At 43.6% G+C, this 18957-nt stretch overlaps 5 protein-coding genes and 1 long non-coding RNA gene across 8 annotated transcripts; 1 reads left to right on the top strand and 5 right to left on the bottom strand.

Annotated features, from left to right (window-relative positions):
- Positions 1 to 278: 278 nt before the first annotated feature.
- LOC115663675 (vegetative cell wall protein gp1-like) lies at positions 279 to 1235 on the bottom strand. The gene has a single exon (XM_030585661.2). It carries the CDS (start codon positions 1140 to 1142, stop codon positions 423 to 425), a length of 720 nt encoding a protein of 239 aa, XP_030441521.2. The 5' UTR covers positions 1143 to 1235; the 3' UTR covers positions 279 to 422.
- Positions 1236 to 6205: 4970 nt separating this feature from the next.
- On the top strand, positions 6206 to 11541 carry LOC115663630 (uncharacterized). Its single transcript, XM_030585613.2, has 2 exons — positions 6206 to 8830; positions 11017 to 11541. Exon 1 carries the CDS (start codon positions 6447 to 6449, stop codon positions 8643 to 8645), a length of 2199 nt encoding a protein of 732 aa, XP_030441473.1. The 5' UTR covers positions 6206 to 6446; the 3' UTR covers positions 8646 to 8830; positions 11017 to 11541.
- On the bottom strand, positions 9207 to 9513 carry LOC130137508 (uncharacterized). The gene is made up of 2 exons (XR_008815932.1): positions 9371 to 9513; positions 9207 to 9340 (listed from the first exon to the last, which is right to left on the bottom strand). It is a non-coding gene; the product is annotated as an uncharacterized LOC130137508 (long non-coding RNA).
- A 789-nt stretch (positions 11542 to 12330) lies between the features above and the next one.
- Positions 12331 to 14243, bottom strand: LOC115663684 (uncharacterized). Its single transcript, XM_030585673.2, has one exon. It carries the CDS (start codon positions 13164 to 13166, stop codon positions 12504 to 12506), a length of 663 nt encoding a protein of 220 aa, XP_030441533.1. The 5' UTR covers positions 13167 to 14243; the 3' UTR covers positions 12331 to 12503.
- A 136-nt stretch (positions 14244 to 14379) lies between these two features.
- LOC115663654 (two-pore potassium channel 1) lies at positions 14380 to 17166 on the bottom strand. Of its 3 annotated transcripts, none has more exons than XM_030585650.2 (3): positions 16822 to 17166; positions 15177 to 16099; positions 14380 to 14854 (listed from the first exon to the last, which is right to left on the bottom strand). In XM_030585650.2, the coding sequence occupies exons 2-3, from the start codon at positions 16070 to 16072 to the stop codon at positions 14704 to 14706; spliced, it is 1047 nt and encodes a 348-aa protein (XP_030441510.1). In that variant the 5' UTR covers positions 16073 to 16099; positions 16822 to 17166; the 3' UTR covers positions 14380 to 14703. The 3 variants fall into 3 exon arrangements, with proteins under 3 accessions (XP_030441510.1, XP_056164936.1, XP_030441503.1); XM_056308961.1 differs by having other exon boundaries at positions 16932 to 17165; XM_030585643.2 differs by lacking the exon at positions 16822 to 17166 and adding an exon at positions 16610 to 16809.
- An 878-nt stretch (positions 17167 to 18044) lies between these two features.
- Positions 18045 to 18772, bottom strand: LOC115663699 (uncharacterized). Its single transcript, XM_030585688.2, has one exon. It carries the CDS (start codon positions 18648 to 18650, stop codon positions 18285 to 18287), a length of 366 nt encoding a protein of 121 aa, XP_030441548.1. The 5' UTR covers positions 18651 to 18772; the 3' UTR covers positions 18045 to 18284.
- Positions 18773 to 18957: the final 185 nt, after the last annotated feature.

Below are 18957 nucleotides of genomic sequence, written 5' to 3'. Positions count from 1 at the left end.
TATTTATTTCGAAAGAAAAAATTACGCACAAATTGAGATAAATATATATATATATATATATCAAAACTGTCATTTTACTTTCCAAAATCACCTATGTACCGAATTGTGAAATGACAACAAAGGACATAGTTTTATCATGCTTTCAATAATTATTAATTTCATACTTCACCACTTTCTTATCCTACTACTCAGATTTGAGGTTAGTATCGTGGATTAGCACTAGATCCGTGGATTAGGTAAGTAACACACAAATCAAAGAACGCATCAAAGACACAGCCTCCATCAAAACGAGGATGCTTATTTAACAATGTAAATACAAACAAGCAGCTCCACTACAATCACAATCGTTAATTCCGACAACCAACGTACGATATGAACAATAATGTGGGAAAAGTTACTAATTATTAACTTAGCTCCTTCCTCTAGATAGCCATGGCGGTCCACACGGCCAATCCGCTCAAAATCACCATGGCTCGGGTTGAACTCGAGCCGGAATCGTCGTTCACCGGGCTCGCCGCGGTGTCGGGCGATATGGTCTCCGGCGTCGGGCTCGGCGGGCTTCCGGTGCTCGGGAATATCGAGGGGGACTCCGCAGGCGTCGCCGAACTTGAAGGGATGCTGGCCGCCCCGGGAGTAGCGGCGCTCGCTGGTACTTCCGCGACTGGTGGAGAACTGACCGGCGCTGATGCCGGAGAAACGGCTGGCGCCGCGGTAGGAGCGCTCGCCGGGGTCGCGGTAGGAGCGCTCACCGGCGCTGCAGCCGGTGCCTGAGGCGTCGGAGGAGCAGCGGCCGGAGACTGAACCGGAGCAGGCGCGCCGGATGGAGGAGCGGCGGCGGCCGGGGACGTGGAGGGTGGAACCGAAGGAGCGGTCGGCATCGCCGGAGAAACTTTCGGAGCAGACGCGGGCGGGGAGGAAGTTGTCGGCGCTGCCGCCGCTGGAGACTTGGCAGGAGGAGCGACAGAACTCGTCGGAGGAGCGAGAGAACTCGTCGGAGGAGCGGCCGTGCTCGTCGGCGGCGGCGCCGACGATTTGGGCGACGAAGGCGACGGGGAAGGCGCATCGCCGGCGGATCGCGCCGGGCACGAGAGATTCAACAAGAGGAGCGCCAGGATCGCAAACTCCGCGACGAATCCACGCATCTTGGGTGCTCGAGAAAATCAAACCCGAAATGCAAGACGACTGCAAATCACTGAAAATGTCAGAGAGAGAGAGAGTGAATGAAAGGGTGTAGAGAGAGAAAGGGTGACGGATGAATATAAAGCGGTTAACGGGGAAGAAGACGACGGAAAAGGGCGGAGGGAAATGCGACCGTTTGGGTGGGTGGTGGGGCCCACCGGGGGTGACCGGCAACCGGGGAGGGGGGAAGTAGCCGTTGCTCGGACGGACGTGGGTGGGGCGGACCCTCCTCCGTGCGGCCGCGGCCTCGCTTTGTCCTCTTCGGGCGGAACCGGAGATTCCCCCGCCCCAGCGCGGCGCGAGCACTGATCCCCTGCTGCCGCGTCCACGGTCAAAGTAAAAAGCGTCTTGGGCCTCTTGGCTGATGCGAACGGGACGATTAAAAGTGGGTAATTATTAATTGGCGTTTAAGGGCGGATCGGCGGGAGATTAATTAAATTAATCGAGCGAAGAATAGAGAACGGACAGGTGTTGGTCGATAAGGAGGAAAGACGGGGGCATGTGAACGCGTGTCGTTTTGTTTGATCACGGGAAGAGGATCCTATGGTTCCTCTGCTGGTCAATCTAGCGGCAAAATAAAAGTAATCTTATGACCAGTGTCGACGCTCGTGAATCGTGCCGCATTGTCCACTTTTATTTATTTTTTTATCGGAAGAAAATTGTAAAGTGTGCTAAAAAATATATACATGACAAATATATAAACTTTCGTAGCAAAGCGAATCGAAATAGAGTAAAGGCCAGAATACTACATAACAAAGTCAAATCTATAAATCGATAGAGCACCGGCAGGATTAAGCATATACTCGTTTTATAGATATGAATCTGTCAAGCAAAATAATCGACGACCAATCGCTGGATATTGTATTATGGTCAGTGGCATGGACAAAAATATCTTCTTCGGTAACTGTGGCATTGCAAATTGGCGATGCCCATCTAGGTTCGGCAATATCTTCTCCAATAACCGTGGGGTTGTAAATTGGCGGTGCGTATCAAGGTTTGGCAATATCTTCTCCAATAACTTTGGCGTTGTGCGTATCAAGGTTCGGCTTCCTCTACACCATTGTCGTACAAAAACAATCAAATTTGGAAGAGCAAATTTTTATAGGTTAGCAAGACGCTAGAGCTCGTGCAATCACCTTTAAGATTGGAGGCGGAGGACCTATACACGGACAAAACACATAAGTATCGAATTCCCAAAAAAGATTATTGAACTATTGGATCTAAATCGGAATAAGATAGATCTTATGCCTAAAATTAGATCGGGAAAGTTCATAGTCTCATATCTAGAACTAAGTCAGGAAAAAAGAACTCTCGAATCTAGATTGGGGGGAAAGAAAAAATAAGAAAACAACAAGAAAACTCTAACAAAATCAACAAAAAAGAGAATGGAGGGTGAGATTAACTTAAACCCTCTTCACGGCTAAAGGTCGAAGAAGACGATGAGTACCCTTGAAAATGACTAGGTGATTTCGTACTATTACTACTCATCCGTCTTTCCCGATACCACAAGTACGAGTCATGCGGGAAGAGAATCAGTGGCCAGTTTGTGTATAAGAGAATTATTACCCTGTGTGTAATAGAGTCACGGAGGGGATGATTCGCGGTGCGGTTAAAAGAAGACCGCGAAAGGACAAGGGCGGTACTACGCGCCAGGGGAAGAAACGTTAATCTGGACCAGTCAATTGTCCGAAGGTCCACGTGGGACCATGTCGAGGTTAATAATTTGGCACGCACATTGGAGGCCAGTTTCTTGCTCTTGGGCTCGAATTGTTATGGGCCTCATCCACGTGCCAGATGCCACCAGCTGGGGTAAGGCCCAAATAATATGGGCCCGAGGCCCAATTGATCTGGGCCTAAGGCCCTTGGTGTTGTGGACTGGACTTTTGAGGTTAAGATTGCCCGAGGTTGACCAGCGATGGCCCACTCTTGCTTCGCGAATCTTGAAAGGGTTAATGGGATCTTTAGTGAAGGGATCTATTTTGGTCGAGCCTTTGCTCACGTTTTGCTTTTCGTTCTCGCCCAAATCTTCCATGGCATGACCGATGCGTGCTGCGTGGCAAGCCAGTCTATTGTGTGTGTTTGAAAGTCGTCGCCTCGCATGGAAGGAGTGATCGGGTCCAAGATGAGTGAATTTCGGACCAAGAACTTAAAATCTATGATGTCGAAGTCGTTTCTTGGTTTTTTAGAATCGGGAACCGAACCAGTCCACCCTGAAGCTGGCCTACTATCGAATCGGTTGAATCCAGGGTTGACTGAGGAACCGGTCTGCTTTTTGCCCTTTTTTTTAGTAAATTAAGTATATTTATGTTGTACTTGTAAATATATAAAATTGACGTAAAAATAAACACAAGATCAAATAAAATACTTTACAAGTAGAAATTGTTTTAAACATAAAATATTTAGTGTCGATTTTGAAACACTTTACTCGAGAACTGGGAACTGAACCGTCTTCGTATGAACCAACCTAGAACCGGTCGGATAAGGTTTGTTCGGTTCAGTTCCTGATTGAATTGTTCGATTGCTCAACCTTACTATATATATAGAGACTTGTGCATATGACACGCGGGAAGCATTTATTCGTCATTTGTCCTTTGAGTGGGCTTGAACAACAAATGAGGCTCAATTCAAGAGCTTAACTCGAGTCTCTCCATTGATCACCTCTAACGCAAATATAGACGAGCATTGTTTGTCATTTACCTATAGCTTATAAAGCAGCAAAATAAGCTTATAGGAGAGAACGACAACATAACTTACCATGCATTGAAAAGCACGCCGAGACACCTTTTCTGCAACGACTGCAATTTTTAAACGATTACTGTTATTTGCAACGTTCATGATGTGTTTGGCAAACTCATCATGCGCTGCAGCACTCTCGAATATGGAGTAGCTATCAGCAATTTATAGGAAGCCATCTCATCGTATTTCGAGGTGTTGCCTCTCTAAAACATATATTATCAAATAACAAGCCATGGCATTTTACAGCACGCGGCAACTATGTCAAAACCACAATTATAGCATTGTGCCACGGATCGGTCGATTAACAACGATCCCACACCCGTGCGGCTTTAGGATTACTCCCAAGTCAGCCTTGCACACACACACTCGAACTCACAAGAATGGAGAGAAAGCTGAGTAGTTAAATTTCTTGCAAGAAAGAGCATGTACAAATGAAGGGGGAGGGTCCCCTATATATACAGGTCCGGGTCTAATATGATCCGTTGATCCCTTCATGATCTAACGGTGATGTTTGAATCGATATAATCATTACATGGCTACTCAAGAAGTTGCTGGGGCCCTAAGGGCGTGGGGAAGCTCAAGGGACGCTTGCCAAGGGAAGCTGCAGGGTCATGTGTTAGAAGCAACTGAAGGGTCACGAATGATGTTCACACCTAGACCTGCATGGGCCATGTCCCATGCACGGATGGGCCACGTCTCATGCACGTAAGGGGCCACGTCTCATGCACGTAAGGGGCAATTTCTCTTTTACGGACAGGCTCGGAGCCCTTCGCTCCCTTGGGTTGTGTCAATTGACTTTGAGTTTAAGAAGCTTTTCCTTCAGTTATGCAAATTTTTCATTCACATGCACATTGACCTTATGCATTATGTGCATGACCTTATGCATTATCTCGACATTTCGCAAAGAGCCCCTTTGATGAAAGCGGGAGATTGTTAACAAAACGGCATCTCGTGTCAATAATAAAAATAGAAACGAATAGTTAGCACTCTCAACCACCTCATCATTCAACGACTTGATCATTTTGGCTTCCACTTGAACTCGGGCTCGGCACGATCACGCAACAAAATCACTATGATCGGTATGGATAGAGTCAATACACTGGATTTGGATAGAAGAGATGCATGGCAAGATCATAAAAAAGGAGAGAGAGATATCGGGACATAGCTTTTGACCCTTATTCCTAAGACCTTGTATGATTCTCTTGTAACCCAATCAGCCTATATTCAATCCAATTTGAGAGTTTTGGATATGAATCTCTCAATAGTGCTATTTAAGGCTGCGAATAATAACTATTCCGTTTCTATTTTTCTGTTTCAGAAACAAGTTTGTAACAGAAATCCGTTTGGTAACGAAATTTTATTTTTCAATTTCTAGAACAAATTTTGTTTTCAGAAATAGGTTTGGAATAGAAATGAGAAGTAAAATTTTCTACTTTTCTATTTCTGGAACAAAAATGAGAAATTCTTTTTATTGCTCACCTTCGTTACTAGCCAGTCGCCCACTCACCGCCCGACGCCGCCTACTTGCCGGCCGATGCCTCTCACCGATCGCCTTCTCCTGCCGATGGCCGCCATGGGTCACCATCCGCCGGTCACCGTCTTCCGCCGCCGGCTGCCCTCCTCTCGCTGCCTCCCGCCATCGACCATCGCCTGCCTCTCGTTGCTGCCCAACGTCGGCCACCTCCAATCGCCGTCGTCCGCACTGGTTGTGTCGCCGTCCGCCGCCGCCTCCCCCACGTCCACCGCCTGTTGTTCGCTACCACCGTCTGCCGCTGCCGTCATCCGCCCATCGTCCACTTGTCGATCACCCGAGAGAAGAAATTTTGTACCATTATCAAACAAAATTTTGTGTCGTTATCAAACGTGTTTTTTTCTTAGAAACTCGTCCAGAAACAAAAATAGAAAAAAATCAGAAATTAATTTATAAAATAGAATGGCAATCATTCGTAACCTAATCTTTTGTTACAAAACAAGATTTTACTACAGTTCTTTTTTTGGGTAAAAAAATTAACCTATTTAAAGAGTCAAAAAAATTGTGAACATGTTAATTCCATTTGCGGGTTTGCGTTTTGGTCAACTCATCCAAAGCACGCAAAATGTGCTGTTAGCGAATGCGCAACACTGGCACGCACCGGGCTCACGTTAGCATTCACCCGCACTCCCACACCAACAAAGCAAAGAAAATTAGCAAAAAGGCCAGAAATTTCTCAGCTCCTAGCCGACCTCCCTCCCTCTCTCTCTCCCACGGGCACGAGCTTCCAGATCAGGAGGATTAGGGTTTCCTTCTCTCTCTATCTCCCTCCCTCTCTCTCTCTCTCTCTCTCTCTCTACTGTTCCACAGGCGCAAGGGCGCAGCACTTTCTCCTCACTGGTAAGATCGGGAAACCCCCTCGTCGATTCCGCGCTTCGCTGTCCCTTCGATCGCACATGTCGCTGGTCGTTTCCTGAGGAATTTCGTTCGGGTAGAGCGGGATCGCTTCCTCTCTCTCTCTCTCTCGCCGGAGCGCTAAACCCTAGGAGAGAGAAAGAGGATGGAGGAAGGGGAGGGAGGGTACGGGGAGGGTGGGGATCAGATGGATCAGTTCCACCGCAACGAGGCGATCTCCGCGGTCGCCGACGACGGGTTCCTAGTCGAGGAGGATGATGATTACGAGGATTTGTACAACGACGTGAACGTCGGGGAGAATTTCCTCCAGACCATGCGGAAGAACGAGGATTTAGGGTTTAGAAGCGATGTCGCGGAGGAGAAGAAGATCGAGCCTCCGATGGTCGCGCCCGATTCTGTTCAGGGCGTTTCGATACCCGGTGTCGGGGGCGGCGAGAGCGGGAGTGTCGGCGGGGTGGTTGTCGATGGCGGAGGAGATTCTAGGGTTTCGGGGTATCAAAGCCAGGGTTTTAGAGGAAATGAAATGAAGGGACCGAGTGGATCGGGGCTGGTGGTTGGACAACAGCGGAGCGGAGGGCTTAGGGTTGAATTAGGGCCGGGGTCTAGTAAGGTTAACGAAATGGAGGTACAGAGTGGAAGTAGAAGTGACGTAGGGCCTCAAGGGATTGGACAGCAGGCACATGCTGGCGGTGTAGGTAATGTTGCCAATGTCGGTAGCATTCCTAGTATTGGAAATGAGGTTTTAGCTAGGCAAAGTGGAGGAGGAGCTGTGAAAGGTGTTGGTGGAAATGGGATGGTGAATCCGGGTGTCAATAACGTGTCTGCGGGTGCCGTTGCTGTTACTGTTGCTGTTGCCAGTGCTGGTGTTGGAGCTAATTCGGGTGGAGGTGCAGGGGGAGGTGGAGGAACGATACTGTTTGTGGGGGATTTGCATTGGTGGACAACAGATGCTGAGCTGGAGGGAGAGCTGTGCAAATATGGGCCAGTGAAGGAGGTCAAATTTTTTGATGAGAAAGCAAGTGGAAAGTCCAAAGGGTATTGCCAGGTTGAGTTTTACGACCCAACAGCTGCAACATCCTGTAAGGAAGGCATGAATGGGCATGTTTTCAATGGTAGACCATGTGTAGTTGCTTTTGCATCGCCTTATAGTGTTAAGAGAATGGGAGAAGCTCAAGTAAATAGGAATCAACAAATGGCTCAGGCTGCACTTTCACAGGCCAGACGAGGGCCCAATGAACCCGCAGCGAAGACCGGAGGAAATAATATTACCACTGGTGGCAACTATCAAGGTGGTGATAATAACAGAGGATTTGGGAGAGGAAATTGGGGCAGGGGTAATGCAGGAATGGGAAATAGGGGTCCTGTTGGTCCAATGAGAAACAGGGGTGCTGGAGTGGGCGGGAGAGGCATCATGGGTAATGGGGGCAATGGTTTTGGCCAGGGTATTGGCGGTACCCCTCCATTATTACACCCTCAGTCGATGATGGGTCAGGGTTTTGATCCAACTTTTGGTGGACCGATGGGTAGGATGGGGAGCTATGGTGGCTTTCCTGGTGCGCCTACTCCTCCATTTTCTGGTATAATGCCTTCATTCCCTGGTGGACCTATGGGAGGTGTCGGCTTACCTGGAGTAGCTCCTCATGTGAATCCTGCATTTTTTGGGAGAGGGATGCCGATGAATGCAATGGGGATGATGCCCACATCTGGTGTTGAGGGACCTAACATGGGCATGTGGTCTGATCCTAATATGGGTGGATGGGGCGGTGACGATCATGGTGGGGGTCGAGCAGGTGAGTCCAGTTATGGGGAAGAAGCTGCTTCTGATCATCAGTACGGTGAGGTGAGTCATGATAGAGGGGGTTGGCCACCCAACAAGGAAAAGGACAGGAGTTTTGAGAGGGACTGGTCAGGTTCTTCTGACAGAAGATACCGTGATGATAGAGAATCGGGTTATGAAAGAGAAATGCCTAGAGAGAAGGATGTGGCTCATGATAATGAGTGGTCAGAGAGGAGGCCCCGTGAGGATAGAGATATCAGTAGAGAACGTGACAGAGAACGTGGTGATAGGGACAGGGAACGTTCCCGTGATCGTGATCGTGAAAGAGATAGGGAGAGGGACCGGGAAAGGGACAGGGACCGAGAACGGGATCGGTACAGGGAGGACAGAGACAGATATGCGGATCATTATCGGTACAGGGACCGCGAGGCAGAGCATGATGATGAGTATGAAAGAGGACGGTCCTCAAGAACTCATAGCAAGTCCAGAGTATTGCAAGAGGAGGACCATCGCTCAAAATCAAGGGATGCTGATTATGGAAAGAGGCGTCGCCTTACCTCCGAATAATTTCTCTGTTCTTGTTCCCATTGAGAATGGGAAGAAACAAAACAGAGAGATGCATGCCTATCCAGTTCGTCTTCTGCTGCTTTTGTGGGTTCTTCATCTATTGGACAGTGGTCCTGTAAATGGGGCATTTAAGTTCTTGATGGCCTCTTCTTGTGTGGGGCATGGTTTTTCCTGCCTTAAACAAAGTAAGTATCCAAACATTCTCTTCTAGTTTCAGATATCCTGTTTATTTGTAAGTTCTTCCATGTTTGTGTGTGCATTCTTTGCAGTTTATTGCTTGTGATATTTTCTCTTTGAGCTTAAAGATTCTTACAGATAGGCTAATCACGCGACTTTTGCATTTAAGTGAGACGATACATTTTTTCTTGGGAATAGTATTATTTTTGGAAGTTGAGTGACTTAATAGTATTTTAAAGTTCCAATATTCTGAAAGCGGTCTTCTCTTTGTTCATTTGCTATGACATGCTTCATTCCATCTAGAGGCTATTGAAGTGTTCCCTCTGTAGTTCTAGTCGTTTCATCATTTTCAGCATGCTTCAATGCTATAGAGTAATTATAATCTGTTCTTGTGACTTATTTTCATATTGAGTAATCTATTCAGTGCCTGCTGGTGGTTGTAGAGAATTTGCATAGAGCTTTTGTTTGTTACTCACATACGTTGACAGTGCATCTACTCTGCTCTTAACCTTGTGTGTCTTTGACTGGTATGGCGGTTTGTTTCCTACATCAGAATGGTATGGTGGTTTGTTTCGTACATCAGAATCATTTTTTAGATTTAAGCCCTTGGATGAGATTTACAAGTTTTATTCGGCATTTTTCCATACCATTTTCAACTATTTATATTTTTACTGCATCGTCCTCTGACTACTGGCATTACATCTCGTGATTATGTATTGCTTCCCGAATTTTTTGACCATTAGACTTGTTTGATCCTCTATTAAACACGTCACTTGTGTGCTTGGATATGTGTGCTTTCGTGCTTGCATGTGTGTTGTCAACAATAATTTACAGTTGGTGTATACTGAAAGCATTTGTATTCTGACAACAAAATTAGAATTAGTTGGCTCTCTGGGGTATCATGCCATCCTTTCTTTCCATTTCGTATGCCTGATATTTGTTTTGTATTAAAGATCGAACCTCGACGCAGTTCGTAAAATTAATTTTGTAGTTATGCCATCTTTTAAAGAAATATAGATTCTTGCAGATATGATTCTTTAATTTTGATGTGGATAGTTGATGGTGTAAAGTTAGTTGGTGGTGGTATGCCTAGGGTAATGAATTCTTGAACTAGTGAGAAACGATCTCAGTTCTTATGGCTTAGTTGCATATGTTAGTGAAACAATGTAGTGCAACTCTGTTTGCGAGGAGTGTTTGCTGTTGAAATTCTTAATAGTTAGATTGGAACATATCACGCAGCATTTTTCTTTCTGGAAACTCTTTATTTACCGCTAGTTTTGTTGTGGTTTTTGTAACACGTAGTTGAGGTTACATCATGTCTGCATTCTCATACCTTCACTCAGGGTCCTTTCGCTTATTCATCACTATAAACTCGTTTTTTTCTCGCCCTCAAATTAAATCAGACCGGTTCAAGTATTTCGATCATCTTAAATTTTTTTTTATTCTACAACGGAAAGTTCTCTGCCTAGATATACACTGCGCTTTCTGAGTTTCATTTGCTTCGAGTATTCATCCAATGCTTTTTAACTGAAACGATTTCTTGGCCTGTGCAAATATTTAGCGCAGCCAAGCCCCAATCCAGTCGTCAGTTCAAGGTTGAATAAATTTTGAAGCTCTGGTTTTGTTCTTAAGGATGTTATAGAAGCTACATTCTGTTTCTAATGATAGAGAACACTGAACAGTGGGACTTGCATGTCGAGCTGTTCTTTTAGTTGTTTGTGGTTTTTAAATGTTGTTTCAAGAAATGGTGCCTGATTCTGAAAAAGGAAATGATCTTTTCAGTTATTTTGCTTTTGTTAATTGAATAAAATACTGAGCAATCAAATACAAGCATTCGGTCTAGTTTTTTCAATGAGAAAACTAAAAATGATCATCCTGTTAGAATGTCCAAAATTTACTTTTGCACGTAAACAACTGAAAACTGCCATGTTCGATTACAGAGATTTTTTAACAGGTTTTCATGAACATTTCAGATAGGCACTTTATATTCAGATTCTAATGTCTCTATTGCATGGGCCATAAACAGAAAGTCATGAAACCGACTGTAACTTTGATGGACACATCAGCATTGGGTGGCATTGCTAACTTTTTCTGATCAATTTGCCTTCTTCTGTACTTGTTTGGATTTCTATTTTTCTCATCAAGTACTTATTTCTTATGCAAATGTTGCTTGGCTCATTTTTTTTTTCCATAGCTAAAGAAGGGTCAATACCAAGACTTGAAGCTCTACGGCAGTACTATGGACTACTTGGAGATGGTGAAGACCTTTATGACTATCTTATATGAGAGGGATAATGCATGGCGTTTTCCCATGGATGTTAGGAGTGGAACTTCCGTTTTAAGTTTGAAAGACCTTTGAATTTATGTTTTTGAGTTGATTAGCTTGAGCAACCGACTTTGTGGATGATGTTATGGCTTGACATTGCTGAAGTCATAGATGTTGTAGATTATCGTAGAACTATCATTTGAATCGTGATGTAATAGGATTTAGTTGAGGATGTTTCGCTCATGTTCTGTCCTTGATTGGCTATTTTTCTGTATCATTTTTTACGGCCTCTTTTTCCCCCGACTGTATCACCATTGTTGACCACACGATGTGTTTTTTGTAGACTGTAGAGAACCTAACTATACGGTAGTTGATTAGCCCATGTGAATTGTACATGTCTTATCACCTTGTAAATATCTATTTCTAGTCAATCACAATTCTCATCTTTTGCAACACTTTTGCTCCTGTCTGTCTCCCCTTTCCTTCCTATCTGCTCAAGTACGGTAACTGGTTGCAGATTTTAACCGAAATTATGAGTTTTCTGTGAAATTCTGCATGGCGTATTTTAGCCTGTAAACTGATGTTAGTGGTAGCTTTTGCGTCATTGCTTTGTCCTCCACTCCGATTTTGGTGAATGAATTGCTGGATCGGGTGTTATATTGAATGTTTTCTGTGGCTGGAAACTGGAATTATATTGAATGTTTTCTTGGGCACATGTTTGACTGTAATGAGTCCAACTGGATGGTTTTTTCCCTTCTCCTTTTGAGTTGCATGTTGATGTTGAGTTTGACAAATAGAGTTCGGTACCTTGTTGCAAAATGCCCAAGAAGCATGAGCATGTCTGAGATGCTCAAATTTTGCAAAACTGATGCCAAGATGTTAGAATATTAGACTCTCCTCGTGGATGATTTAGCTACACATTCATTCATTACTTTCAAGATGTTCATTTAACCATTTCTATCCCCTTTTCAGGCTAAATCCTATTCGTTTCATTATCCGATGTCATGCTTGTGCCAATAGTCCCTTGGAATGGCCACTTCTTTTCCTAATAACCGATTGCAAATAGGCGCACGGTTCAGCTTTGCCTCTATTCCTTTTTGTTCTCTTCTTGTTGACCTCTTTTTTTCCCTTGTTCTTGATAAAGTAGGCACACATTGGGCAACTTTAGCCCATTTATAGTTGCTTGGCTAGAAGACGTCATTCTTTTCTAATGGAGCGGAACTCTCTCAACAAAACATTGCATAAAACAACTAAACATAAATGCTAACTTCTTAAATATGCAATTACATTCCGTGTCATGGCAAAAAACTTATTGCTGTATTAGGACTCCAAGCCGAGATAGAATTTTGATGATCAGTGTAGTGTAAAATCGAGCATCCTTGTACATATTTGATCATACTTGCATGGCCTATGCCTCAAATCTCAAACTTCGAGCACCTGATGGATCCCATGGATATGTCTAGTTCTATTAAGTTGTCTTCCTCATTGATTTCGTCGTCTGTCAAAGTCTCTGTCACTTCCTGCTTCTCACCAATGGACTTTGGCGAGAGATCGGCCAAGCAAACGTTAGTTGGTAGAGAGATCTCAATGAGGCTGCCGTCGTCCTTGTCATCGTCATCGCTTGAACAAACCAGTGGGCTGCAACTTCCGTTATCAGAACTGATGAAATGTAGCTCGAAAGTTTCACTTTCTATCAACTCATCACCACTTTCACCGCCTGCTGGAAAATCCAGCGATCCTTTCCGGATTTTAACCATCTGGGCAGCACTTCTTTCTCCCTCCGATTCCGCTACCTGTTGGGTTTTTTGTTGGAAGTGCTTGTCAACAGTACCTATGTGGTGAAGCTCCAGATTTTTATGTCCGGCGGCACTTTCGTCCACAGCTTTCTTCTTCTTCAGGAAAGATGTGACAAAGAAGACGGCTGAGAGTGCCAAGAGTGGAATCTTGACTGGAAGAGGAACGAAACCAGAGCTCGTAAAACCGGCAAAAACTAGAGAAGCAACAATCACTCTAATGTTGAATTTTGGTGTTTTGACGGGAAGGAGGGCACAAATTTGCTTCTCTGCTAGCTTTCTCATCCTGGCAGAGAAGAAAAAAAGGAAGTAACGATGGACAATATGGTGGGGACTATATTGGCATCTATAAAAAGGTAGCAGCAAAAAAAAGGTAAGTTCTACATGCCTCAGGCTGAAAGTAACAGATCAGCTATGAAGAAGGGAAGAGAGTCTGGAATGATAATTATCTGCCAAACTGTCCCCAAACTTTGGCTACCAGTTGAGATTTCCCCTTTCCAGGAAACGAAAGACAAAAAATGGTCCTGGAACAGAGAGAGGGAAGCTTTCTTTTCAATAAGGAAGAAACTTGCAAAGGCCAGAAGCAGAGCTTCTGAGTTCTGAGAGAGCTGAGCTACAATCTTTTTCCTTTTCACTCGATTTCACAGGAAATAGTCGATTCAGAAACTGGGCATTGCTCTTAAACACGTGCCAAAAGAGCTTTTGACTAATGAAGCAATCATGGTGCTTCCCTTAAGGATGGAGAATCATGGTGTCTGGATTTGCTTTAAAGACTTATCGACACATCCTATAGCCCGCCTAATCATACTCCCGTGCTTTACCTGCAATCATAATCGTGAGCACGAGTTAGATGGACAATAACGTTTAGCGATCTCGATGATATCGAACTTCGGTTGAACTGAACACCCAAAGCTTGTCACTCATTAGTTTGAAAGTCAGTTAATTGAAAATACGGGTCTGTTCGCGTAATCATCTACAGTGGATGCACTCAGGTTCGGTGATCTTTTTATGGCCTCAGCATGTCTCAGATAAAATTTCAAGACGTTGAGACCACCTGATTGTTTATGTCCAAAGTCCACTTAGTAGTTATTGTATAATTCCACTTTTGAAGCATCATGAACTCGAGAATCAAGAGGACGTAATATTGCATCAAAATGCTGTTGATTTCAGTTATTAATGACACAATTTGCATCAGAGGACGTCTGGTGTTCTAGTATAAACAAGAAGCACATCAGCTGTACGGAATTGTATACTTGATCTACGACATCCAATACGTCAACAACAAATGAAATCTGAAGGATAATCTTTCGTGAGCACAAAAAGATTCATTATGACTTACTGCCCTGCAGGAGTACGGGAATATACATTTCTTACTGTATTCCGACCGAGAATCTTCAGAAAAGTTCAAGTGTAATGAAGGATGTGGCTGTTGCTCATAGTTTGCACATTCAGGCAAAATTGGAGATATAAAGTGCTGAATCAACCATCTTACTCAACATAATAAAGAGAGAGGTGTATACTTTATTAAGAGAACATACTCAAATGCCATTAAATGCTACTCCTGCAATAGAGATTATCATCAACATCTCACTCTTTTCAGTGATGGAAATTGTCACACGAGAGATGCCTGTAGGATCTTGAACAGCTCCGAGCCAAATCTCTCATTTTCCTGATAAAGCTAGTGTTGCGAAGTTTTTCTAAACCATGAAAGAAGAACCCTAATTGAAGGACCTACCATATGCACATAACATCAACAATCCAATATGATATACACAACTGTAGAAGTCATTAATCGCTCAAGTATGGTGCAATCACGTTCCGCTTAGGACGATTGGGCAAGTGTTGTATCAGAAACGGACAAAGTTCCTGATTGGTCGACATCAAGATCATCAAACTCCTCCAAAATTAGTGATATATCTTCTTGACTAATCTTCCCCATTTCCTTGAGCTTATATATAATGAACTCAGCAGCGCTGAAAAGCAAGAATCGCATTCATGATAAGTGCAGATAAAAGACAAATAGAAGCCATCAACAAGCAAGTTGCAACAGAAACAGAATACTGGGGCATTTAAAATGATTCAGCGCGTGGAAAAGCGGAAGTGGTAATTTTTCCTCAAGAAATAATTTCCTTTTTTTTCAAACGTTAGTATAAACCTAGATAATTGCAAACATAAGGACCACCATAATTTTGCCAATCTGTTGGTAATGACTCCCGTGGTAACCTGTGGCTATTAGATGAAGGATTTATCAAAATGCCCCATATTGGCGTTCAATTAAGCAAAAATTGAACTTACTCGACAACCCCATCATCATCAAGATCAGCTGCCTCCAGATCTACATGAGTCATTCTCCTAGAGAGAACCCATTTGACCAATGCCCTCCGTCTATTTTCCGTGTTTAGCTCAGCAATGTAGAGGAAAAACTGAGCCACACATATCGTACTTGTTAGTATCCAAAACACAGCAAAAACACGCCCTGCTTCGGTTGAGAAACTTTTATCTCCGTATCCTAGTGTTGTGATGGTAGAACACACACAGTAGAATGCGTCAACAATGTCCAGGTGCTCGACTAGAACTAGGAAAGCTGTTCCAGCAACTATGAGCAACAGCAGAAGGATAAAGGCTGTGACACACTTGTATCTCACTCGGTTGGTTTCGATTTCTTTTAGCATTTCAGCGGGGCCAACTTTGTTATGCAAATGCAGGGCTTTGAACAGCATGATTTCCTGCTTCTCTACAAGGTAATCTGCCGCTTTGCTCAGAATTAGGCCAACAAGAGCCATCCCCGAGAAGACAAAAGCACAAGCAAGTAGTTTTGTCAGAGCGCTGCCTGGCACAAGGTCTCCATACCCAACAGTGGTCATTGTCACAATACAGAAATAAACTGCATCAAGAATGTCATTTGTCTTTTCTCCATCGATCTCGTTCTTCGCAAGGTAGAAGCACACCGTGCCAAAACCTATGTAGAGCGCCAAGAGTATTGCAACTCTTTTGAAACTGGGGTGGAGGTACCCTGGTACGGACTCGGAACACTGGATTGAGCCATTGAGATTCGCTTCACGAGGAATGCCCTCTGCAAGAGGAGCACTTTTGCAGCGCCGAAACCTCCTTCTCTTGGGTTCCTTTTTATCTGTTGGAGTTGAATCAAGCGGCTTCGACAGTAAGGGAAGCTTCACACCATTAGCATCCATGGAGGGGCTTCCGCAACAGAGGATCACCTGGAAGATATCAAAACAAGCCTAAACTTTTAAGACCTCAATCAAAGCCAAGTGAAGAGATCACTATCAATGGTTCAATATAAAATAGCACCACCGATGAGCAGAGCACTGTTCATGCTTCAATAACTATCATGTTTGAGGCAAGTCTATTCATGCTTTCAACAACCCAAAGAGACCAGATCACAGTTGAGAAGTTTTCTTGTCTAGAAGAAAGACAGAGCCTTTTGATTTCTAAGACAGTCAACACATAAGCTAGCGTACTCAAGATAGCATAAGAGTGCCAGTAAACGGACTGCACCGTGTGCAGTGTGAAAATGAAAATCTGAAGCCCCGGGATCTGCTATCACCAAGCAATTTATCATTTTCGGAACGAACAGATTCAGAGAATCCCATTTCTTTACCACAGAACTAGTCAGACCAATTCACCACGCAGTTTCTAATTATAATTTTCAAGAATTGCACAATCCACTCCCATTTGAAAAAAACAATAGCAGAGAAAAAAAAGATCACCTCTCTTTGCCCAACCCGGGAACCCCAAGATCAGAATTGTTACAGCAGGAAACCAAATTAGAGTTGCTTAGCAATCAAGTTTCGCCAGAGGAAATAAGTGGATCTGAACCCAAACGTCACTCACCCTCAAATCCACCAACAAGTTCCAAGAAGAAAAAAACAAAAAAAAAAGGCAAGAATTTTGGCGAAACCCAGATGCTTTTAACGCTTACCAGAGAAAACAGGGGAGCATTCAGGAACGGCTCTCTCAGCTCCTTCACCCACAAGATAAAAAGCAAAAGAAAACCGAAAAAGGAGCAGCTGAAGAAGAAGATGACGGTACCCCGTTTCAGAACGTGGTAGAGACTTCGACGCGTTGTCGCTGTCAACTGTGGCGGTCCGCGGTGATGGGACGGTTGATGATGCACCGAGGAGCGTCGACTCGCGAAGGATTTGTGTAGCCGATCCGGAACGTCAGCAAACGAGAATTATCTTTGTTGGGTACCGTTCAATCAAAAGACACGACAGAGATCTGAGCAGATTCATGATCATTTAGAATGATATCTCGTGGGTTCTACGTTTCTAGCTCAGGGCCTTTTGCATGAACAAGCGACACGAAGTTAAGTATCTTTCATCGACCAAAAAACAGAAAGTCAAGTATCTTTGGATTAATGTTGATCGTGGTAACAGGCGAGTGCATAGGATCTAAAACCCGCGAGGTTGAGGTACGTGGCATGCTCGGGCACGGGGTTTAGCTAACGAATTTGCTTTTGATGGTCGTTTGAGCAAATTTCTAACCCCTAATAGTATATTTTTCGTGTATATGTCGATTCCATTTTGCACTTTAAGTAAATCTCTATTTCTTATGTATCATTATTTAGCTTCAAGCGTGTATTGTTTATGTGCGTATCGATTCTATTTTTCACTTTAGCATAATCTCCGGTTGTTAGGCAAATTGTTTATGTATCCTATATTGCTCTTTAGCAAATCGATTTTCGAGATTACTTTAGCACATCTATATTAGTGCTTTAAATTAAGGAGAATCTAACGATGGAGGGATACCTGTCGTTACAAAAAAGTTAATATAAAGTAAAATAGGTACAATATTTAGAGGGTTCATCACATGACCGTGTATATTGCAAAGAGAAGGCATCCCTGACTGCACAATAAGTGATGATTTTTGCAATTAAAAAGTTGCATGGATACCCTTTTTAACAGAATATTTTGTCAATAAATGGATACAAAAACACAACATAAGGTGGTTGCTCATATTTAACAAATTAATGATATACATATTAATTAAATCTGTGTTGAATAACATTATGGAAATATCCTCTACGACATGATAGTCTACACTTGAAAAATGAATAATATCAGAGGATTATAGAAATGATCATTCCACCTTAAACTCGAAATTATGTTAATAAATCCATATAAAAAAAAAACAAATAGCAAATCCATGGAAAAAAAGTTATCTATTATTACGGAACTGACTCTCTCCATCAGGACCAGGGCGATAGTGGTTTCATCTTCCAAAAGTATCCACATCCCTTTGATCACGGCGACTGTTCATTTCGCCAACATGACTTCACGACACTAACCTCAAGACTGCATAATTCTTCAACAGGTTTTGTCTTTTACATCACTCGAGCGACAGTACAAGTTCTTGCACCAGTAAAGTTCGGTCTTTTGGGAGTCAACGCTGATCAGGCCACAAGAAAGCGCCGATGGCGAATGCCCTCTTCTCATCAAGAGAGCCCTGACACTGACAGTTCATCCCATATTCTTGGAGGAGCAAATCGAGTCTCCATTCCTCCATCTTCTCATAGTCAGCTTTTGTGTACCTCGGGTAGTGAAGAGGCATTTGGAACCTCGTTGCAGATGCAAGCTCTTCTGCTCTGTCCTTGCTGTCGGCCTTCCCGCTACGTTGGGCTTGATCACGGGTCCGTCTTCCATTGGAGCATCCATTATTAGCCTTGCCCTTTTCTTTTTCCTCTACAGTTTCTTCTGCAATCCCCAGAACTTGGATGAATGCTGAACTGAGCAACCACTTGAAGGCCATTGCTTTACAGTTCCCGTGCACCAGAAAACAAAAGGAAGGCAGAAAAACGTCACCCAATTTTCAAAAAGAGAGGGATTTGAAAGAGAAAGAAGGCTCGAAGCCAGAGCAAGCCGAAGAGGGTTGTTGCCTGTATGTATTTATAGACTTCTTAATGGCCCTATACTTGGATGAGAAATGGCCACAAGGTTATCGAATATGCTAACCTTTTCATTTGTTATGGGTAGTGAATGCAGCGATGAAAAAAATCTTGGTAGGATGGTATTTATTATGTAGAGGATGAATCTAGATCACATGACCAGTCGCTTTT

This window comes from Syzygium oleosum, unplaced genomic scaffold, assembly GCF_021117445.2.
Source record: "Syzygium oleosum isolate NSW1041296 unplaced genomic scaffold, Sole_v2.1 Sole_v2.02, whole genome shotgun sequence".
Lineage (NCBI taxonomy): Eukaryota > Viridiplantae > Streptophyta > Magnoliopsida > Myrtales > Myrtaceae > Syzygium > Syzygium oleosum.
The sequence above is the reverse complement of the archived record's forward strand: the minus strand, read 5'-3'. Positions and strand labels throughout refer to the sequence as shown.